The 20,990-nt window shown below is 50.7% G+C and overlaps 1 protein-coding gene across 3 annotated transcripts in view; it reads right to left on the reverse strand.

Annotated features, from left to right (window-relative positions):
• Positions 1–20,990, reverse strand: part of TNKS1BP1 (tankyrase 1 binding protein 1) — a 583,852-nt gene that overhangs the window by 63,462 nt on the left and 499,400 nt on the right. For all 3 annotated transcript variants that reach the window (XR_011203085.1, XM_069233037.1, XM_069233036.1), the window contains exons 7-8: positions 16,365–16,722; positions 6,619–6,766 (exon numbers count right to left, since the gene is read on the reverse strand). Coding sequence is in view for 2 of the 3 variants with exons in the window: in XM_069233037.1 (XP_069089138.1) it covers positions 6,619–6,766; positions 16,365–16,722 (506 nt within the window). In the remaining variant the exon portion in view is untranslated. The remainder of the gene's footprint in view (positions 1–6,618; positions 6,767–16,364; positions 16,723–20,990) is intronic.

The following is a 20,990-nucleotide window of genomic DNA, read 5'->3' on the forward strand; positions in this document are numbered from 1 at the left end:
CTTCAGGAGCCCTTCTCGCCATACAGATATTGTAGGTGAGACCCTTGCCCCAGCATTGCATGCTCGAGTCGAAAAGTCCAGTGATCTTGGGGGGCGAAAATCAAGTCATTGATATTTAACAAGTGTGCTGCCCAAAAGTAACCTTCAACATCCGGGAGACCGGGCCTGCCATTATAAGGATTATGCTGCAGTGTTCTGAGCGATACTCTAGGGTGTCTGCCGTCCCACAGCAGGATCCTCAATTCCCCACTGATTTTAATGGACACCATCTGGGAAACCGGGTAGCATGTGTTCTGAAGCACATATAGTAGTTTGGGGAGAGTAACCATTTTGAAAAGTGCTGCCCAACCCATCAAGGAGAGTGGGAGCCCTTTCCATCTCACAAAGTCAGTCTGGAAGTTCGACAAGACCCTGCCAACATTGCAACTGGAGTGTAGCTTCATCTGCACCGTTACAAAAATCCCTAAATATTTAAACCCATCTCCGGCCACACCAAGCCCCTGTGGCAGCAGTGGAGGATCCTGCATCTCCTAAGGGGAGTAGAGCACAGATTTATCCCAATTAATTCTATAACCAACCCGAGTAGGCCTCATAATACTCGGAATTTGAAAGAGGGTCGGTGTAGTGTTCGCAGGGTCAGTTATATAAAGGAGTATATCATCAGCATAGAGCAATGTTTTTTCCTCTTGTTCATCTGCTTCTGATATCCGTAACCCTCGTACTCGGGAGTGTTGTCTCACCACACATGCTAGAGATTTCAACGTGAGGGCAAACAGAAGAGGGGTACAGTGGGCATCCCTGTATTGTACCCCTGCCTATTGGGAGTTCGGCAGAGGTCTTCCATTGACCCTGACACCCATGACAGGGTTGCAGTAAAGCACCGCCACTCATTTCCTGAATTCAGGGCTGAACCCAAATTTCCGCAAAGTCTGGTTCAGAAAGGGCCAGTGAACCATGTCAAACACCTTTTCAGCATCCATGGAGATGATAACATGGTGTCTCACATGCCTGATTGATCTCAATGGATTTGTGGGGAGATATCTTGCAAGTGTGGCCAAGTTGGTGGCACATTCAGCAAGGAGATAGGGTGTTAAGATTCACACCTGTCCCTGGGTTTCCCTTCTTTGGGAAGTATTATGATGGTGGATTTCCAGAGATCTCTCTCCCACTTCCTGGAACAGGCCCAACAGATGGGGCCCCAACAGGTTTGCATATTTTGTATAAAGTTCGGCGGGGATACCATTGGGCACCGGAGTTCCCCAGACTGCAGTTTGGATATTGCGGCCTCAATGCTTCCTCCAGGGACTCCCTTGCGGCCGCATCTAACCCTGTGGTGGAAATCATCACCAGTTAGTGTGCTATGGTGTCAGAATTGTATAGTGGTCGGGCCCTATAAAACTGCTCGTAGTAACAAGGAAATTCCCCCACTATTTGGGCATTTGTAACGTAGGTCTCACTGGTGCAGTACAAATCTCTTGCACCCACCTATCTTCCTGTTCTCTCATACTCAGCCACGCCAGAAATCTACCAGCCTTATCCCTTAACTCATATAGGTGATATAATGGAGCCAACGTCTATTTTTGGCCCCCATCAAATCTTGGTATTCTGCCTGTAAGGCAAAAATTTGTTGGAGAAGAAGAGGGTCGAAAGACTATCCCCAGGGATCCCTTGAGATGCAATATCTGGGCTTCCAGCTCCTCTAGCTCCTTTACTTGCCTTTTTCTTTGCATGCGAACACGTTTTGGGCCCTATCCCAGAGGACAGTTTTATATGCTTCCCACAATATCACCTTGGACCACTCATTTTCTGTAAAATACAGCTTGGTATCCAACTGAAGCCCCCGTGCTACCTCCCTATCTCGTTAGTCCGAAGCGTTCAGCCTCCACCCAGTTTAACTAGTATTGGTAAGTGGTTCGATAGTCTATACGCCCCCCTCCCTAGAAAGCAGCAGTGTGTCCCCTTGAGGTGTGCCTCTTAGAGGAGAACCACGTTGGGCTACAACCTCCTAATGTACTGTGCCACTAGACCCCTCTTAATTTTGTTACCTAAACCACTAACATTCCAGGTTAACATCATAAGGGGTGGGTCCTCCATCTGACTGATGTGTGCCATCTCCCTAAAAATTACAATGGTGTGATTGCAACTCTGGCTGTGCTCCCTCTAGGGTGAAATTTTGACCGTGACCAAAAACAACAAAACATAACCTCCCTCACAACAACTGTCCCCCCCACACAACGCCACAATTTATCACCTCAGCATGGAAACGCATCATCAGACCCCGATCATGCATGAATCGAGTACGAGAGGTCTGTAGCCCACCACACACCGTAACTCACTAACCACCAAAGACCAATAGAATGAATGAGAGAAAAAAGAGAAAGGAAAAAGCAAACAGAACACAACCTCAGAACTCCCTGAGAGTCACGGTGGGAAAAGATATAGCAAGTCACTCTAGCAGCTTCTGCACGGCTCGAGGTCTTCATTCGTTTGCAAGATCCATCTCAATTCTGGTTTGCTTCTCCCACCGGGGACGTAGGACCCAAGTGCACCTGTTCCAGATCAGCAATTGGCGCTGCCAGGGGATGCTCACTGTCAGAGTCCGCCGAAGAGTCTCCTGCCGAATCACCCAGGGATGAATCATGCCGCCCTGTGTCATGCTTGGTCTTTTTTGCTAGCAAGTTTAGCTTGCCCTCTGTTTCCAAGGAGGCCCTGGATCTTCGCTCCTTCCGGCGGTCAGTCAATGGGGTTCCTTTACACCATGGTGACTGTGCTCGACTCTGCCATCGTCTTCCGGATCTGTAAACTTTGTGTCACACCACCCCCACATATGAAGCACTCGGGCCAGGGTTCTCCCCCACCATAGACTGTCTGAGCAACCGCTCTTCCAACCATGTCTATGCCTCTTCCAGTGAGTGAAAAAAGTAAGCCTCGCCTTCAAAGAGTACCTTGACTTTCGGGGAAACAGCAACATATACTGTAGTTGAAGGGCTCTCAACTTCACCTTAACGGAGTCCAAGGTATGGCAATGTTTCTGGCCCTCTCGTGAATATTCTGGGAAGTCCATGATGTTTGTATTTTCGTAGAGGTCCTTGCCCAGCCTCTGGACTTCTCTTAGGATCATATCACAGTCGAAAGCAAGCAGTTACTAGCCACATAGGAGCACCTAGGTGCGAGGGGGTCTGGTGCTCAAGGCCCTGAGGTCTGCTCTATGACAAAATAGGATGAGAAGTGTTCGGGTGGAAGAGAGGCTCTCTCTGTCACTTGTTCAAAAAAGCGGTCATGTTAGATTGCTTCACCTCTTCTGTAAAACCCACGAAACGCAGGTTGTTCCTTCGTGCACGGTTTTCTGCATCGTCCACTCTCCAGACCAGTTCTATAGGTATGGCAGGGAGCTACATCCTTCCATATCCCTTCAACTGTGTCCTTTACCTCATAGATCCTGTTTTCTACTGTTGTGACTCTTTCACACACGTTCCTTACGTCCGGTCTTAAAAGAGATACCTCAGCTCTTGCGTCTTCAATCTTTCCCTCCAGTGCCTCGCAAGAGGACTGGATCGCTGACAGCAGAGTGGTGTTAACTGACAGGGCCAGGGCTTCAGACTCTTGCTGTGGGCTCAACACACTCATGTCGTGGTCCATCTTGCCCTATCTGGGATCTTTGTCTTTGGCCATGTTTCAAGCACCTGTCTCTTTCAACAGAGCAGAGCACATCAAAGAAAGCTCCACCAGGAGCGATCCGCCACCTCAGCGTCTTTGTTTCGTCTTTGGGCTGGTCCAAGTTCCAGCTGTCTTGGGCTGCCACGTTCACCCCCAATGGTCGCCACCCCAAATGAGGTCAGGCCCATGGCTGCTTACTGGCCCACCCGCTACGCCAGTTGCTCCAGATGGAGAAGCTCCAGGAGTCTGCCCAAGAGCTCACCCAGGGACAATTTACCGACCCTTGATCATCTCTACCAGAGAGGCGTCATCCTCGGGACACTCTCTGCACCTTCTCACTGATGCTGCACATTTACAGTGTGTCCCTGGCCCTCTCAAGGGACCGGTCTCACCACCAGGTCCCTTCCACGTGTGTCCCAGGTTGAATAGGAAGGAGGGAAAGAGGGGGACCACAAATTCGCTTATCCACCAACACAATCTCTCCTACTAATGGACCTATCGATGGGCAAAGAGTAGAGATGCCCCCCCCAAGTCCATGCAGCCTCTACAGTTTCACTAATCCACCAGTGTTGGCTATCGACCAGTGCCCCACCCAACTGGATATGGTGGTGGATATGGTGGTGGGCCTCTGTACCCATTAGTCAGGGTCTTCTCTTCCCCTTATCATCAGAGTCAATGTGAGGGTGAGGGCGTGGGTGGGGTGCACTGGTCCACAGCGGGGCCCCACACCAGCACCTCAGTCTGACTTAAGAGGAGGGGGTGGCGGAAAACAGAAAATGGCAGCCCCTAGTGTTCTTTACTATTCCCCAGTGGCCAGGTGAGCCAGTCTATGCATGTCTCTCAGGGTGGGGGGGTCAAAGGCTGTGTGAGGTGGAGGGAGAAGGGCAGGATATAGATGCCCCCAACAGTCTCAATTAGCTGTCGGTGGAGTAGTCCACAGACCCCCAACCACCGGGAGCCCAGTCTTCACCTCTCCTCAACTAGGGCTGCTCCTCGGGATCTCCCCCTGCTGTCAGGGACACCGACAGGGCCCTAGATGTTGCACCCTGTGGCTCTTAGGGTCTTCCGGGCTGTACTCACTACACTGCTGTTGTCACTTCAGGGTCTAGGGGGCCGCTGTGCGCGGGCACCCTCCTCTCTCCAAACGGCCTCCTCGGCCTCTTCACACCTCCGTCTGTCCCCGAATATCTCTATAACCAGCTCCTGCCCTGCGCCCAGGTGGCCAAGGACACAGCAGTCACTCAGCTGCTGCGTGCACACCCCAGCAGGAGGGGCACCGTTAGAATCACCTTGTCAGCTTCAGGGGGAGAGGGGTGGCAAGAAAGATACTCCACAGCCAGCAGGGTCACAGGGCTCCTTCACAGTCTAGGGTCGTCTTTTGTATTTGGCGGAAGTAGGCAATCAGGATCAGCAACCAGCCGCCACCATGTTGGCTTTCAGCCTGGGCCGCTGCGTCAATTTATACGGCTATGGAGTTGTGACCCTGCATTGTAACTGGCTGTTATACAGGATTAGTTAGGAGCATCTGGAACTCTCAGCAAGTGCGGCTAGTCGGCCATCTTGCTGGTCACCCTCCGAGACACTTCAAATTCTTATGAGTAAACATGGACATGTATCCTCAGACATCATCAATTATGTCTATGGAACTCTGGTCCTGATCTCCGGGGAGGTGAATGTCAGGCAGCGGTATTCCTGGTCTGTACACAGACCTAGAAGACCCAGGTTCCCAAGGGTGGATGCTGCCACTGCAGGGCTTGGACCACCGGTAGTGCTTTAATGAATCTTTGGCATACCACTACTGATGTTGAAGAAGTAGTTATTAACTAGATTAACGAGCGACTGCATGGGTCGAAGGCGTGAACTTCCTGCAAGGAAGCGGCTGGTGTTTCAGTGGGTATAATGATAAGTAGGCAGGAAGACAGAAAATAAAAATTAGAGGAGAGATGAGTACAGGAAGGACCCTCAAACAGACTCTGCCTAGAAGGTTTGAATTGACATTGGCAGGAGCAGGAGGGTGCAGTGATGTGCCTCTTATCACACCCAAGTGTGTACTGAAATCTACATCCGGCCATTTGTACACCTTCCTCTGCAGGCGCGAGCAGCAGGTTACTCACTGACACTGTCAATCCAAAAGGACTGTAGCACTCAGCGACCAATCAGTCAAATAAAACCTGTTGCATGGGAACGGGTGACCTCTCATTGCCAGCCTCGCTGTTCTGGGCTGTAGGGTGGGGTTATGGTTCCTCCTGACTTACCGTGGTCCCTGGGCTCGGGTACTCCTGATGCAACCTGAAGCTCTGGGTTTGTTGGGTTTCAAGAAGATGACAAGGCTTTTCTCAGCACACAGCTCTATTTGGCAGAGTGTGGTTTGGAGGTTCTGATCAGGCAGGACTGGTCCATATGAATTAAGAAGGCTCTGTGCACTAGGACCTGTGTGGCAAGGAGCACGTCAAAGGCCTCACTGGATAGAACCGCTGAGAAGATCAGGAAGCTAACTGCATCATTTGCACCTCTTAGGGCTCCTGAGCAAAACTGCCTTGCTATTGCATTAATACAAACTGATGATCTGATAACTGGAGACTATGATTATTTACACTTTACAACAAGCATTAGCAAAGCCAGCAGCTTGAGCAACTTTTACCTTTGCCAATACCTACTTCCTTTGCCAATGCTATTTAGCCTCAGGAAAAGGAAAACAGAAGAATAAAAAGTACCATGATGTCTTTGCATACATGTATCATTACACATGCACATGTACTGTATGTGTCATGATGCTGTGACTGTCAAGCGTGTAGGAGTATATGTTCACCTGCATCGCCATGTGCGCATGCACATATGTCATGACACCACAAGTCTAGTATCGAGCTGTCGCATGTTATCACTACCATGCGTTCTGCTTGCACTCTATGTCTTTACGTTTTCATGTATGGGTGAATGGGGGAGAAGGCGGTCTGTCCTTACCTGTGGAATCTTGAAACATCCACTCGTCGCCATCAACCTCAGTAGAGTTAAGTGCTGCTCCTGGCCGGGCCGTGGGGGCGCGGTGTCCACGCTTACGGCTCAGTGAAGCTCGCGTCCTATAGACAGAGCTGTCCAGAATCTCTGCCTCCTGAGAAACGAAGACCATGATCAGTGAATTGTTGAAAGAGACAAGTGAACCCAAGATACTGAGGCCCAACCCAGCCTAGGATGAGAGCTGAGGACTGGATTCTAAGCACTGTGCTAGAGAGCTGGGAGGTCATGGCTGGTGTCATGATACCTGGCCGCTAATTGCAGCTCTGGAGAGAAGTTCGGTCCCCAGGGTCTCTAGTGAGTTGTGTAATCATGACAGCTCAGAAGTGGAGTCTAGTCATAAGACCTCAGTTCTTGTGGTGGTAGAAGAGAGGAGGATCGCAAAGTGAGAACTCAAGAGGTGGGATGGTGTGTAATGGTGAGAGAGCTGAGGTGGGGTTAGTAATGAGACCTCTGATGTAGGGAGGTTGGGTCTAGCAATAGAGTGCAGAGGTGGTGTCTAATGATGGGAGCGCAGAGGTGGTGTCTAAAGATGTGAGCGCAGAGGTGGTGTCTAAAGATGTGAGCGCAGAGGTGGTGTCTAATGATGGGAGCGCAGAGGTGAGGTCTAATGATGGGAGCGCAGAGGTGAGGTCTAATGATGGGAGCACAGAGGTGGGGTCTAATGATCAAAGCGTAGAGGTGGGGACTAAAGATGGGAGCGTAGAGGTGGGGACTAATAATGGGAGCGCAGAGGTGGGGTCTAATGATGGAAGCGCAGAGGTGGGGACTAAAGATGGGAGCGTAGAGGTGGGGACTAATAATGGGAGCGCAGAGGTGGGGACTAATGATGGAAGCGCAGAGGTGGGGACTAAAGATGGGAGCGTAGAGGTGGGGACTAATAATGGGAGCGCAGAGGTGGGGTCTAATGATGGAAGCGCAGAAGTGGGGTCTAATGATGGAAGCGCAGAGGTGAGGTCTAATGATGGGAGCGCAGAGGTGGGGTCTAATGATGGGAGCGCAGAGGTGGGGCCTAATGATGGGAGCACAGAGGTGGGGCCTAATGATGGGAGCGCAGTGAGGGGGTCTAATGATGGAAGCGCAGAGGTGGGGCCTAATGATGGGAGCGCAGAGGTGGGGTCTAATGATGGGAGCGCAGAGGTGGGGTCTAATGATGGGAGCGCAGAGGTGGGGTCTAATGATGGGAGCGCAGAGGTGGGGGTCTAATGATGGGAGCGCAGAGGTGGGGGTCTAATGATGGGAGCGCAGAGGTGGGGGTCTAATGATGGGAGCGCAGAGGTGGTGTCTAATGATGGGAGCGCAGAGGTGGTGTCTAATGATGGGAGCGCAGAGGTGGTGTCTAATGATGGGAGCGCAGTGAGGGGGTCTAATGATGGGAGCGCAGAGGTGAGGTCTAATGATGGGAACGCAGAGGTGAGGTCTAATGATGGGAACGCAGAGGTGAGGTCTAATGATGGGAACGCAGAGGTGAGGTCTAATGATGGGAGCACAGAGGTGGGGCCTAATGATGGGAGCACAGAGGTGGGGCCTAATGATGGGAGCACAGAGGTGGGGCCTAATGATGGGAGCGGTGAGGTCTAATGATTGGAACGCAGAGGTGAGGTCTAATGATGGGAGCACAGAGGTGGTGTCTAATGATGGGAGCACAGAGGTGGGGCCTAATGATGGGAGCGCAGTGAGGGGGTCTAATGATGGGAGCGGTGAGGTCTAATGATGGGAACGCAGAGGTGAGGTCTAATGATGGGAGCACAGAGGTGTTGTCTAATGATGGGAGCACAGAGGTGGGGCCTAATGATGGGAGCGCAGTGAGGGGGTCTAATGATGGGAGCGCAGTGAGGGGGTCTAATGATGGGAGTCAGAGGTGAGGTCTAATGATGGGAGCACAGAGGTGAGGTATAATGATGGGAGCACAGAGGTGGGGCGCAGTGATGGGGTCTAATGATGGAAGCGCAGAGGTGAGGCCCAATGATGGGAGCGCAGAGGTGGGGTCTAATGATGGAAGCGCAGAGGTGGGGACTAAAGATGGAAGCGCAGAGGTGGTGTCTAATGATGGAGGCACAGTGAGAGGGTCTAATGATGGGAGCGCAGAGGTGGTGTCTAATGATTGAGGCGCAGAGGTGAGGTCTAATGATGGAAGTCAGAGGTGAAGTCTAATGATGGGAGCACAGAGGTGGGTTCTAATGATGGGAGCACAGAGGTGGTGTCTAATGATGGGAGCGCAGTGAGGGGGTCTAATGATGGGAGCGCAGTGAGGGGGTCTAATGATGGGAGCGCAGTGAGGGGGTCTAATGATGGGAGCGCAGAGGTGAGGTCTAATGATGGGAGCGCAGAGGTGAGGTCTAATGATGGAAGTCAGAGGTGAAGTCTAATGATGGGAGCACAGAGGTGGGTTCTAATGATGGGAGCACAGAGGTGGTGTCTAATGATGGGAGCGCAGAGGTGGTGTCTAATGATGGGAGCGCAGAGGTGAGGTCTAATGATGGGAGCGCAGAGGTGAGGTCTAATGATGGGAGCGCAGAGGTGAGGTCTAATGATGGGAGCGCAGAGGTGAGGTCTAATGATGGGAGCGCAGAGGTGAGGTCTAATGATGGAGGCGCAGTGAGGGGGTCTAATGATGGGAGCACAGAGGTGGGGCCTAATGATGGGAGCTCAGTGAGGGGGTCTAATGATGGGAGCACAGAGGTGAGGTCTAATGGTGGGAGCGCAGAGGTGAGGTCTAATGGTGGGAGCGCAGAGGTGAGGTCTAATGGTGGGAGCGCAGAGGTGGTGTCTAATGATGGGAGCACAGAGGTGGTGTCTAATGATGGGAGCACAGAGGTGGTGTCTAATGATGGGAGCACAGAGGTGGTGTCTAATGATGGGAGCACAGAGGTGGTGTCTAATGATGGGAGCACAGAGGTGAGGTCTAATGATGGAGGCGCAGTGAGGGGGTCTAATGATGGGAGTACAGAGGTGGGGCCTAATGATGGGAGCGCAGTGAGGGGGTCTAATGATGGGAGCACAGAGGTGAGGTCTAATGGTGGGAGCGCAGAGGTGAGGTCTAATGGTGGGAGCGCAGAGGTGAGGTCTAATGATGGGAGCACAGAGATGGTGTCTAATGATGGGAGCACAGAGGTGGTGTCTAATGATGGGAGCGCAGAGGTGGGGCCTAATGATGGGAAGTCAGAGGTGAGGTCTAATGATGGAAGTCAGAGGTGAGGTCTAATGATGGGAGCACAGAGGTGGGGTCTAATGATGGGAGCACAGAGGTGAGGTCTAATGATGGGAGCGCAGTGAGGGGGGTCTAATGATGGGAGCACAGAGGTGGAGCCTAATGATGGGAGCACAGAGGTGGAGCCTAATGATGGGAGCGCAGTGAGGGGGTCTAATGATGGGAGCACAGAGGTGAGGTCTAATGATGGGAACGCAGAGGTGAGTTCTAATGATGGGAGCACAGAGGTGGTGTCTAATGATGGGAGCGCAGTGAGGGGGTCTAATGATGGGAGCGCAGTGAGGGGGTCTAATGATGGGAGCGCAGTGAGGGGGTCTAATGATGGGAGCGCAGTGAGGGGGTCTAATGATGGGAGCGCAGTGAGGGGGTCTAATGATGGGAGCGCAGTGAGGGGGTCTAATGATGGGAGCGCAGAGGTGAGGTCTAATGATGGGAGCACAGAGGTGAGGTCTAATGATGGGAGCCAAGAGGTGGTGTCTAATGATGGAAGCGCAGAGGTGGGGCCTAATGATGGGAGCGCAGTGAGGGGGTCTAATGATGGAAGTCAGAGGTGAGGTCTAATGATGGGAGCGTAGAGGTGGTGTCTAATGATGGGAGCACAGAGGTGGTGTCTAATGATGGGAGCACAGAGGTGGTGTCTAATGATGGGAGCACACAGGTGGTGTCTAATGATGGGAGCACAGAGGTGGTGTCTAATGATGGGAGCACAGAGGTGGTGTCTAATGATGGGAGCGCAGAGGTGGTGTCTAATGATGGGAGCGCAGAGGTGAGGTCTAATGATGGGAGCGCAGAGGTGAGGTCTAATGATGGGAGCGCAGAGGTGAGGTCTAATGATGGGAGCGCAGAGGTGAGGTCTAATGATGGGAGCGCAGAGGTGAGGTCTAATGATGGAGGCGCAGTGAGGGGGTCTAATGATGGGAGCACAGAGGTGGGGCCTAATGATGGGAGCTCAGTGAGGGGGTCTAATGATGGGAGCTCAGTGAGGGGGTCTAATGGTGGGAGCGCAGAGGTGAGGTCTAATGGTGGGAGCGCAGAGGTGAGGTCTAATGGTGAGAGCGCAGAGGTGAGGACTAATGGTGAGAGCGCAGAGGTGGTGTCTAATGATGGGAGCACAGAGGTGGTGTCTAATGATGGGAGCACAGAGGTGGTGTCTAATGATGGGAGCACAGAGGTGGTGTCTAATGATGGGAGCACAGAGGTGAGGTCTAATGATGGAGGCGCAGTGAGGGGGTCTAATGATGGGAGTACAGAGGTGGGGCCTAATGATGGGAGCGCATTGAGGGGGTCTAATGATGGGAGCACAGAGGTGAGGTCTAATGGTGGGAGCGCAGAGGTGAGGTCTAATGGTGGGAGCACAGAGGTGAGGTCTAATGATGGGAGCACAGAGGTGGTGTCTAATGATGGGAGCGCAGAGGTGGTGTCTAATGATGGGAGCGCAGAGGTGGGGCCTAATGATGGGAAGTCAGAGGTGAGGTCTAATGATGGGAGCACAGAGGTGGGGTCTAATGATGGGAGCACAGAGGTGGGGTCTAATGATGGGAGCGCAGAGGTGAGGTCTAATGATGGGAGCGCAGTGAGGGGGGTCTAATGATGGGAGCACAGAGGTGGAGCCTAATGATGGGAGCACAGAGGTGGAGCCTAATGATGGGAGCGCAGTGAGGGGGTCTAATGATGGGAGCACAGAGGTGAGGTCTAATGATGGGAACGCAGAGGTGAGTTCTAATGATGGGAGCACAGAGGTGGTGTCTAATGATGGGAGCACAGAGGTGGGGCCTAATGATGGGAGCGCAGTGAGGGGGTCTAATGATGGGAGCGCAGTGAGGGGGTCTAATGATGGGAGCGCAGTGAGGGGGTCTAATGATGGGAGCGCAGAGGTGAGGTCTAATGATGGGAGCACAGAGGTGAGGTCTAATGATGGGAGCCAAGAGGTGGTGTCTAATGATGGGAGCCAAGAGGTGGTGTCTAATGATGGGAGCGCAGTGAGTGGGTCTAATGATGGAAGTCAGAGGTGAGGTCTAATGATGGGAGCGCAGAGGTGGGGTCTAATGATGGGAGCGCAGAGGTGGGGTCTAATGATGGGAGCGCAGAGATGGTGTCTAATGATGGGAGCGCAGAGGTGGGGTCTAATGATGGGAGCGCAGAGGTGAGGTCTAATGATGGGAACGCAGAGGTGAGGTCTAATGATGGGAACGCAGAGGTGAGGTCTAATGATGGGAGCGCAGAGGTGGTGTCTAATGATGGGAGCACAGAGGTGGGGCCTAATGATGGGAGCGCAGTGAGGGGGTCTAATGATGGGAGCGCAGAGGTGAGCTCTAATGATGGGAACGCAGAGGTGAGGTCTAATGATGGGAGCACAGAGGTGGTGTCTAATGATGGGAGCACAGAGGTGGTGTCTAATGATGGGAGCACAGAGGTGGTGTCTAATGATGGGAGCACAGAGGTGGTGTCTAATGATGGGAGCACAGAGGTGGTGTCTAATGATGGGAGCGCAGAGTTGGGGCCTAATGATGGAGGCGCAGTGAGGGGGTCTAATGATGGAAGTCAGAGGTGAGGTCTAATGATGGGAGCGCAGAGGTGAGGCCTAATGATGGGAGCGCAGAGGTGAGGCCTAATGATGGGAGCGCAGAGGTGAGGCCCAATGATGGGAGCGCAGAGGTGGGGCCCAATGATGGGAGCGCAGAGGTGGGGCCCAATGATGGGAGCGCAGAGGTGAGGTCCAATGATGGGAGTGCAGAGGTGGGACCTAATGATGAAAGCGCAGAGGTGAGGCCTAATGATGGGAGTGCAGAGGTGAGGTCTAATGATGGGAGTGCAGAGGTGAGGTCTAATGATGAAAGCGCAGAGGTGGGGCCTAATGATGAAAGCGCAGAGGTGAGGCCTAATGATGGGAGCGCAGAGGTGAGGCCTAATGATGGGAGCGCAGAGGTGGTGTCTAATGATGGGAGCGCAGAGGTGAGGTCTAATGATGGAAGTCAGAGGTGAGGTCTAATGATGGGAGCACAGAGGTGGGTTCTAATGATGGGAGCGCAGAGGTGAGGTCTAATGATGGGAGCACAGAGGTGGTGTCTAATGATGGGAGCACAGAGGTGGGGCCTAATGATGGGAGCGCAGTGAGGGGGTCTAATGATGGGAGCGCAGTGAGGGGGTCTAATGATGGGAGCGCAGAGGTGAGGTCTAATGATGGGAGCGCAGAGGTGAGGTCTAATGATGGGAACCAAGAGGTGGTGTCTAATGATGGAAGCGCAGAGGTGGGGCCTAATGATGGGAGCGCAGTGAGGGGGTCTAATGATGGAAGTCAGAGGTGAGGTCTAATGATGGGAGCGCAGAGGTGGGGTCTTATGATGGGAGCGCAGAGGTGGGGTCTAATGATGGGAGCGCAGAGGTGGTGTCTAATGATGGAGGCGCAGTGAGGGGGTCTAATGATGGGAGCGCAGAGGTGAGGTCTAATGATGGGAACGCAGAGGTGAGGTCTAATGATGGGAGCGCAGAGGTGAGGTCTAATGATGGGAGCGCAGAGGTGGGGCCTAATGATGGGAGCGCAGTGAGGGGATCTAATGATGGGAGCGCAGAGGTGAGCTCTAATGATGGGAACGCAGAGGTGAGGTCTAATGATGGGAGCACAGAGGTGGTGTCTAATGATGGGAGCACAGAGGTGGTGTCTAATGATGGGAGCGCAGAGTTGGGGCCTAATGATGGAGGCGCAGTGAGGGGGTCTAATGATGGAAGTCAGAGGTGAGGTCTAATGATGGGAGCGCAGAGGTGAGGCCTAATGATGGGAGCGCAGAGGTGAGGCCTAATGATGGGAGCGCAGAGGTGAGGCCCAATGATGGGAGCGCAGAGGTGGGGCCCAATGATGGGAGCGCAGAGGTGAGGTCCAATGATGGGAGTGCAGAGGTGGGACCTAATGATGAAAGCGCAGAGGTGAGGCCTAATGATGGGAGTGCAGAGGTGAGGTCTAATGATGGGAGTGCAGAGGTGAGGTCTAATGATGGAAGCGCAGAGGTGGGGCCTAATGATGAAAGCGCAGAGGTGAGGCCTAATGATGGGAGCGCAGAGGTGAGGCCTAATGATGGGAGCGCAGAGGTGAGGCCCAATGATGAAAGCGCAGAGGTGAGGCCCAATGACGGCGGCCAGTGAGGGGGACTAATGATGGGAGCGCAGAGGTGGGGCCTAATGATGGGAGCGCAGTGAGGGGGTCTAATGATGGGAGCGCAGAGGTGGTGTCTAATGGTGGGAGTGCAGAGGTGAGGTCTAATGATGGGAGTGCAGAGGTGAGGTCTAATGATGGAAGCGCAGAGGTGAGGCCTAATGATGAAAGCGCAGAGGTGAGGCCTAATGATGGGAGCGCAGAGGTGAGGCCCAATGATGAAAGCGCAGAGGTGAGGCCCAATGACGGCGGCCAGTGAGGGGGACTAATGATGGGAGCGCAGAGGTGGGGCCTAATGATGGGAGCGCAGTGAGGGGGTCTAATGATGGGAGCGCAGAGGTGGTGTCTAATGATGGGAGCGCAGAGGTGGGGTCTAATGATGGGGGCGCAGAGGTGAGGTCTAATGATGGGAGCGCAGAGGTGGGGCGCAGTGATGGAGTCTAATGATGGAAGCGCAGAGGTGAGGCCGAATGATGGAGGTTCAATGAGGGGGACTAATGATGGGAGCGCAGAGGTGGGGCGCAGTGATGGCAGCCAGTGAGGGGGTCTAATGATGGGAGCGCAGCAGTGAGGGGAGATCTAATGTTGAGATCCAGATGTGACGTCTAGTGGTGATTGCTCAGAGGTGGGGGTTGTAAAGGTGCCAATGTAATTGCATTTATATATCGGTTACTATCTCTGACGAGGAGTTGAAGTGTTCATCACCGAGTAGCACGCTACTCCGGAACGGAAGGGCGGATTAGTAGGCGGAAATATGTTGGGAGTGGCGTACATGTGAGTGTTAGTTGGATGAATAGGATGGATAGAGGAGGGAAGAGTTTAGAAAGGATTATTTGGGACATCATGGCAGTAAACAAATGGTTGAGAGGGTTCCAAAATAAATAACAGTGATGACCTCTAGGATGGGAGAGTCATCAAGAGGGAAGCTTGAAAGGGGGTGGGGGGATTGTGTCATCCTGCTAGAGCACCAGGATACCACAATCTTTACTGAGGCTCTTTAATGATTCCCTCACCATCACACTCTAACAGCGCCTCTCATTTCTCCATTGCGCCTCTCTCACATGTATTTCATTTATTTTATAGCGCCTCTCTTACCAGCCTAGGTTGTTGGAGCACTTTACACCACACTCACGTACAGAGCAAATGACCCATGCGTGTGTAATTTAGTGTATAGAAAGTGTTAAATGAGACAAAGGGGACTACAAGGTGTATGATTCACGTCATCCACACTGGTGGCATTTTTTTTTTTTTTTTTTTTTTTTTTTAAAGAGTGCTTGGTCCGGGGCTACAAAACTCAAGATTCAGAACGTAACAGTGGTTAGGGTTGACTTTACTAATTTCCATTTATTTCTACCCAAAGAAACTCTTTTTAACAAAATTAGGATAATCAAAGACTGGGAAAAAACATAACTTTCTACCCTGTACCATGCAGCTTGCAGGCAGCTCTTTGATGGCAGTGTCATAGCTCACTGTGCTAGATTACTATTGCAACAAAGGGACCCTTTTAGACAAAATTCTGTTCTGTGATCCACATAGTCCACGTTCTTTGTAGCAGGCACATTAACCCTCTACGCTATCTTAGATGAGTCAAAACTGCCACTAGACAAAGCCCCTTCTCTCTCCAGCAGGAACATTAATCACCAGAGTTATCACTTTTATTGTTGCCTGAAAACTGTTGGATATACAAGGAACTCTACAGTGCTTTTAAAACAGCTGCACTGCTACAAAACTTGCCCCCCCAGCAATAAATGCAGCTCCCACCTTCCCATCCCCCCGGAGAAACGTCTGATGTCCAGGACGGCTAGTCCAGCCTTGAAGAAGGCCCGGAACCAACTGCTGCCATAGTCAAGGGTATTTTGAGAGATATCAGCCTGGACACTCCTAGTCTGAGCCCACATGGAAGACCTGTGATCAACGTCCTACTCTATAGGTCCACCCAGAGAGTATATACACTGATGCCTGATTTAGAAGATGTTTAGAAGTATACAATAAGGTGTACAGAAATGTAATTTCCTCTAAAACACTTGAAAAATGTAGGTATTAAAGACCTGCATTTCTTTTACTGGGTAGCATTTAGTAGTCAGATCTGTAGTGTTCTAATATTTCACCTCAATGCCTTCAGACAGTCCCTTTCTAATCCTTAGGATATAGACAAGGGGTGCATCTATGCAGCCCAAGAGCACCACTGCTCTGTTACAGATCTGAGTGGGAATTGTGGTGGCCCTAGGTAACACAGAGTCCGCAAGTGAGGAACCTACAGACTCACCTTCCTCAGCATCCTAAACTGAGCTCAGTTTCATAAATCAACCCACCCCATGTCTGAGTTTTACAACTAACCTCCAGGAAGGAGAAATCCACCTCGTCAGCCGCAGCGTCTTCCATCTCTTCAGGAGTCTCGCGCTCCTGTTCTGCCAACATTCGTCCTTCCACCATGTCGCCCTCCTCATGCTGGACTTGGGTCTTCTCCAAGTACGGCTGTGATATCCTGAGGCTCCCACCTACAGAGGAATCTTCCTCTTTTTCTTCAAATGCTGGTGTGGCATCATCCATTGGCCGGCCCTCACTCTCCTGGGATTGGCTGCTCTGAAGGGAGGCGGGCCTCTCCGCTGGGGTGGGCTGCCAGCTTGCTCCTCTTCCCAACATTTCCTCAAGAAGAGTACTGGAGGGCATCTCTGGATGAAGGGCTTCATGGGCACTGTGGGGAAAACAGATGATGAAATGTCTTCAACCTTTGGCTACAAAGCAAACCTTTGACTGGTTAGAGCATTCTGTGAACCGACCGGGTGATCAGAGATCCCTTATTGCTTATCAGCTTCAAATGGGGTATGTCCTCATTTTGCTGGTTATTGTGGCTACCTCTTGTATGTGTATTACCCCTTGGTACCCAGTTAGATGTATGCGTATCTCCTGAGCATCCTCTTAGACATATGCATACCTCCTCAGCATCCTATTAGACATATGCACAATTCCTGAGGATCCTCTTAGACATACGCATACCTCCTGATGATCCCCTTAGACCTATGCATACCTCCTGGGGAATCCGCTTAGACAAATGCATACCTCCTGAGGATCCCCTTAGATATATGCATACCTCCTTAGGACCCTTTTAGACAAATGCACAGCTCCTTAGGAACCTGTTAGACATGTGCACAACTCCTGAGGATCCTCTTTGACACATGCATACCTCCTTAGAATCTGCTTGACATATACATACCTCCTGATGATCCCCTTAGACCTATGCATACCTCCTGAAGATCCGCTTAGACACATGCATACCTCCTGAGGATCTCCTTAGACCTATGCATTCCTCCTTAGGATCTGCTTGACATATACATACCTCCTTAGGATCCCCTTAGACCTATGCATACCTCCTTAGGATCCGCTTAGACATATACATACCTCCTGGGAATCCCCGCAGACCTATGCATACCTCCTTAGGATCCGCTTAGACATATTCATACCTCCTGGGAATTCCCTTGGACCTATGCATAGCTCCTTAGGATCTGCTTAGACATATGCATACCTCCTCAGGATCCTCTTAGACATATGCATACCTTATGAGCATCCTATTAGACATATGCATACCTCCTTAGGATCCCCTTAGACATATGCATACCTCCTAAGGATCCGCTTAGTCATATGCATACCTTATTAACATCCTATTAGATGTATGCATACCTCCTTAGGATCCGCTTAGACATATGCATACCTCTTTAGGACCCTTTTAGACAAATGCACAGCTCCTTAGGAACCTCTTAGACATGTGCACAACTCCTGAGGATCCTCTTAGACATATGCATACCTCCTGAGGATCCTTTTAGATATATACATACCTCCTTAGGAACCTCTTAGACATGTGCACAACTCCTGAGGATCCTCTTAGATATTTCCAAATCACCTTAGGATCCTCTTAGACACATGCATACCTTCTCAGCATCCTATTAGACTTGTGCACAGTTCCTTGGGATCCTCTTAGACATGTACATACCTCCTCCGCATCCTATTAGACTTATGCACAGCTCCTTAGGATCCTCAGACACATGCATACCTCCTGGGGATCCTTTTAGATATATACATACCTTTTTTAGGACCCTCTTAGACATATGCATAGCTTATAATGATCCCCTTGCAAAAGTATATAGCCCATGGCTAGGGACAGACAAATATATTCCAGGATCCTCCAGGTAATGTGACTATTTACTGGATATACAAATGGACATATGCACACTACCTCTGAATAATCCCCCTATTGGGCATACATTTGTGTGTGAGCATATCTCTAGGTATGCATATACACATGTCCAATTCGTGCAGGTACTCCTGGAGATATGTTTATCTCTCAGGATGGTTCTTGGCATGAGAGCATCTACTAGGGACGATACTATACATATCCATATATCACAGGGATGCTCCTTGCTGCGCCCAAGTATCAGTGGCTGCTGCTAGACATGCCCATATTTCACATAGATGTCCCCAAGACATTGATGTTCGCACATCTGAGTGATGCTTACAGACCTTTCTATCTCTTCTCAGGATGTTCGCATAGATGTCCGTATATCATAGGCATGATATTAGATAGATCCAAATTATGTGGGGATAGTGCTAGACCTGGAACTGAGTTTGACACCTATTCAAAGATACTACTTTGCAACTATAAGGACATGGACCTTATTTGTCCATTTCTAGTCTTAATCCACCGTTTGAGAGACACAAGAGGGATTGGGAGATGTGAGAGGTCAAGCAATTCTCAGTAAGAAGCTGGGAATCACATTAAACAAATGAGTGATAAGGAAAGGTTGCGGGAGAGACAGGTAGAGGTTTGAGAGGGAAAGAGTAAGAGAGAGAGGAAGACAAGAGTAGAGGTGGAGAAATTCAGAAGGAAGGGAGGGAGAAAACAAAGGAGGTGAGGAAGGGGCTATGGGGTAGAAGGAGAAGGAGGTAACTACCTTCTTATCTCCATGGACACTTGCAGTCCAGAAATTCTTTCGGAGGATTAATATCTCCTACGAAGTGACAAGCTACTCCTCACTCCAACGAGTTACAGATGATTGGACAAGAATTAGCCATAATCTGCTCAGAAACCATTCACTAGTTTGACAATGAAAAAAGATAGCTAACAGGGGGAATAACATCTCTCAAGAGGAAATGAAATAAAAGAGAGGTCCCACACTCGGGCCTGATTGAGATCTTGGTGGACGAGTTACTTCGTCACATCGGTGACGGATATCGTGTCCGCCGAAATATAAGTATCATAGGATATAATGGGATTTAGATTTCTGTGGACGGGATTTCTGTCACCGTTCTGATGGAGTTACTTGTCTGCCAAGATCTCATTCAGACCCTCAGTCTTCATTCAGATACTAGGTTTTGGAAAGGCCGAACTATGATTTAGAAACAGCCTGGTGACATTAGCCTCACCTAACTGCTGCAACAGTGTGGACAGAACTGAAGATACTTCTCACACCCCTATCTGAACAACAAACATTTTAGATCCTATGGTAAGTTCAGCTGCGGTTCCTCCATTAAGGCGGGGGAACGTCGCCCCACTGCTCTTCCAGTAGTGAAAACATGAAAAATAAAATGATAACACAGGTTATTATCATTGTATTTTTCCTCACTTACTTGAGCTGAGAGTAGGGCAGGGCGGGCCATCCTGATGAAGAGGAGGAGGAGTGATGGCACTGCTGTAAGTGGGCATGTCAGTTTGTGTGGCAGTCTGTAGTGTTATTGACGTGTTGACCACTGATGTCGTGTCACACCACTTTGCACCTGGCTTAGTTGCCTATTGTCACTTCAGTGGTCACTGGTTATAGACTCCATTTTGTATTCAGCTTAGACTCCATTTTGTGTTCAGCTTAGCTTCATCACCACGTTAATATTCATTAACGTGTTGAACGTTAATGTTCATATATGCAGTCAAGGCAAAAGAGGATTTACATTCCTCCCACCAGTTCACCATACAACACGGTGCACCCAGGTGGAGCTTTCAAGATCCTACAGGACGTAAATTGTTAAAGCTTACTCATGAAAATGGACAAATTGTCTGTTGTGCTTGGAATTCAAGAGCAGTACCAAACTGAATACATCCTATGGTCACATCATGAGACCACTATTAGAGCAGAATACAAGTAACCCGTCCTCTTCACATTACTGAGGGACAACCCACTTTGGAGAAGGCTGGCTGGATGACTACCAAAAATATCTGCTCATTAATGGCCTGAGTGAAGCACATATCAAAGCATGTAAAGAGGGAGAGCGTATAATGGGTTACAATTATGATAAATACCTATTTATATTGAATGTAAATATGTGGCAAGGCAAGGTCCATTGCATACAAGCTTACTAGGATAGGTCAATGTGTCTTGCCACACTCGGATCCGCTCCGACTCCGATCCCGCACGCAACCTAGGATTCACCCTGGACTCCTCACTATCCATGACTCAGCAACTCAACGCCATCTCCTCCTCCTGCTTCAATACCCTCTGTATGCTCCGAAAGATCTACAAATGGATCCCCACGGAAACCAGGAGAACAGTCACCCAAGCCCTTGTAAGCAGCAAATTGGTCTACGGCAATGTCCTCTACGCAGGAACTATGGCCAAACTCCAGAAAAGGCTGCAACGCATCCAGAACGCCTCCGCACGCCTCATCCTGGACATCCCCCGCCACTGCCACATCACGGACCACCTGAGAAACCTGCACTGGCTCCCGGTCAACAAGAGAATCACCTTCAAACTCCTCACCCACGCTCACAAAGCACTGCACAACACCGGACCAGAATACCTCAACAGATGGCTCACCTTCTACACCCCGACACGCCAGCTCGGCTCCGCCGACCTCGCCCTCGCAACCGTCCCACACATCCGCAGAACTACAATCGGCGGCAGATCATTCCCGTACCTCACCATCAAGCTGTGGAACACTCTTCCCACCCACTTGCGTCAGACCAAGGACCTCCTTACC

This window comes from Pleurodeles waltl, chromosome 4_2, assembly GCF_031143425.1.
Source record: "Pleurodeles waltl isolate 20211129_DDA chromosome 4_2, aPleWal1.hap1.20221129, whole genome shotgun sequence".
In the NCBI taxonomy this organism is placed as follows: domain Eukaryota; kingdom Metazoa; phylum Chordata; class Amphibia; order Caudata; family Salamandridae; genus Pleurodeles; species Pleurodeles waltl.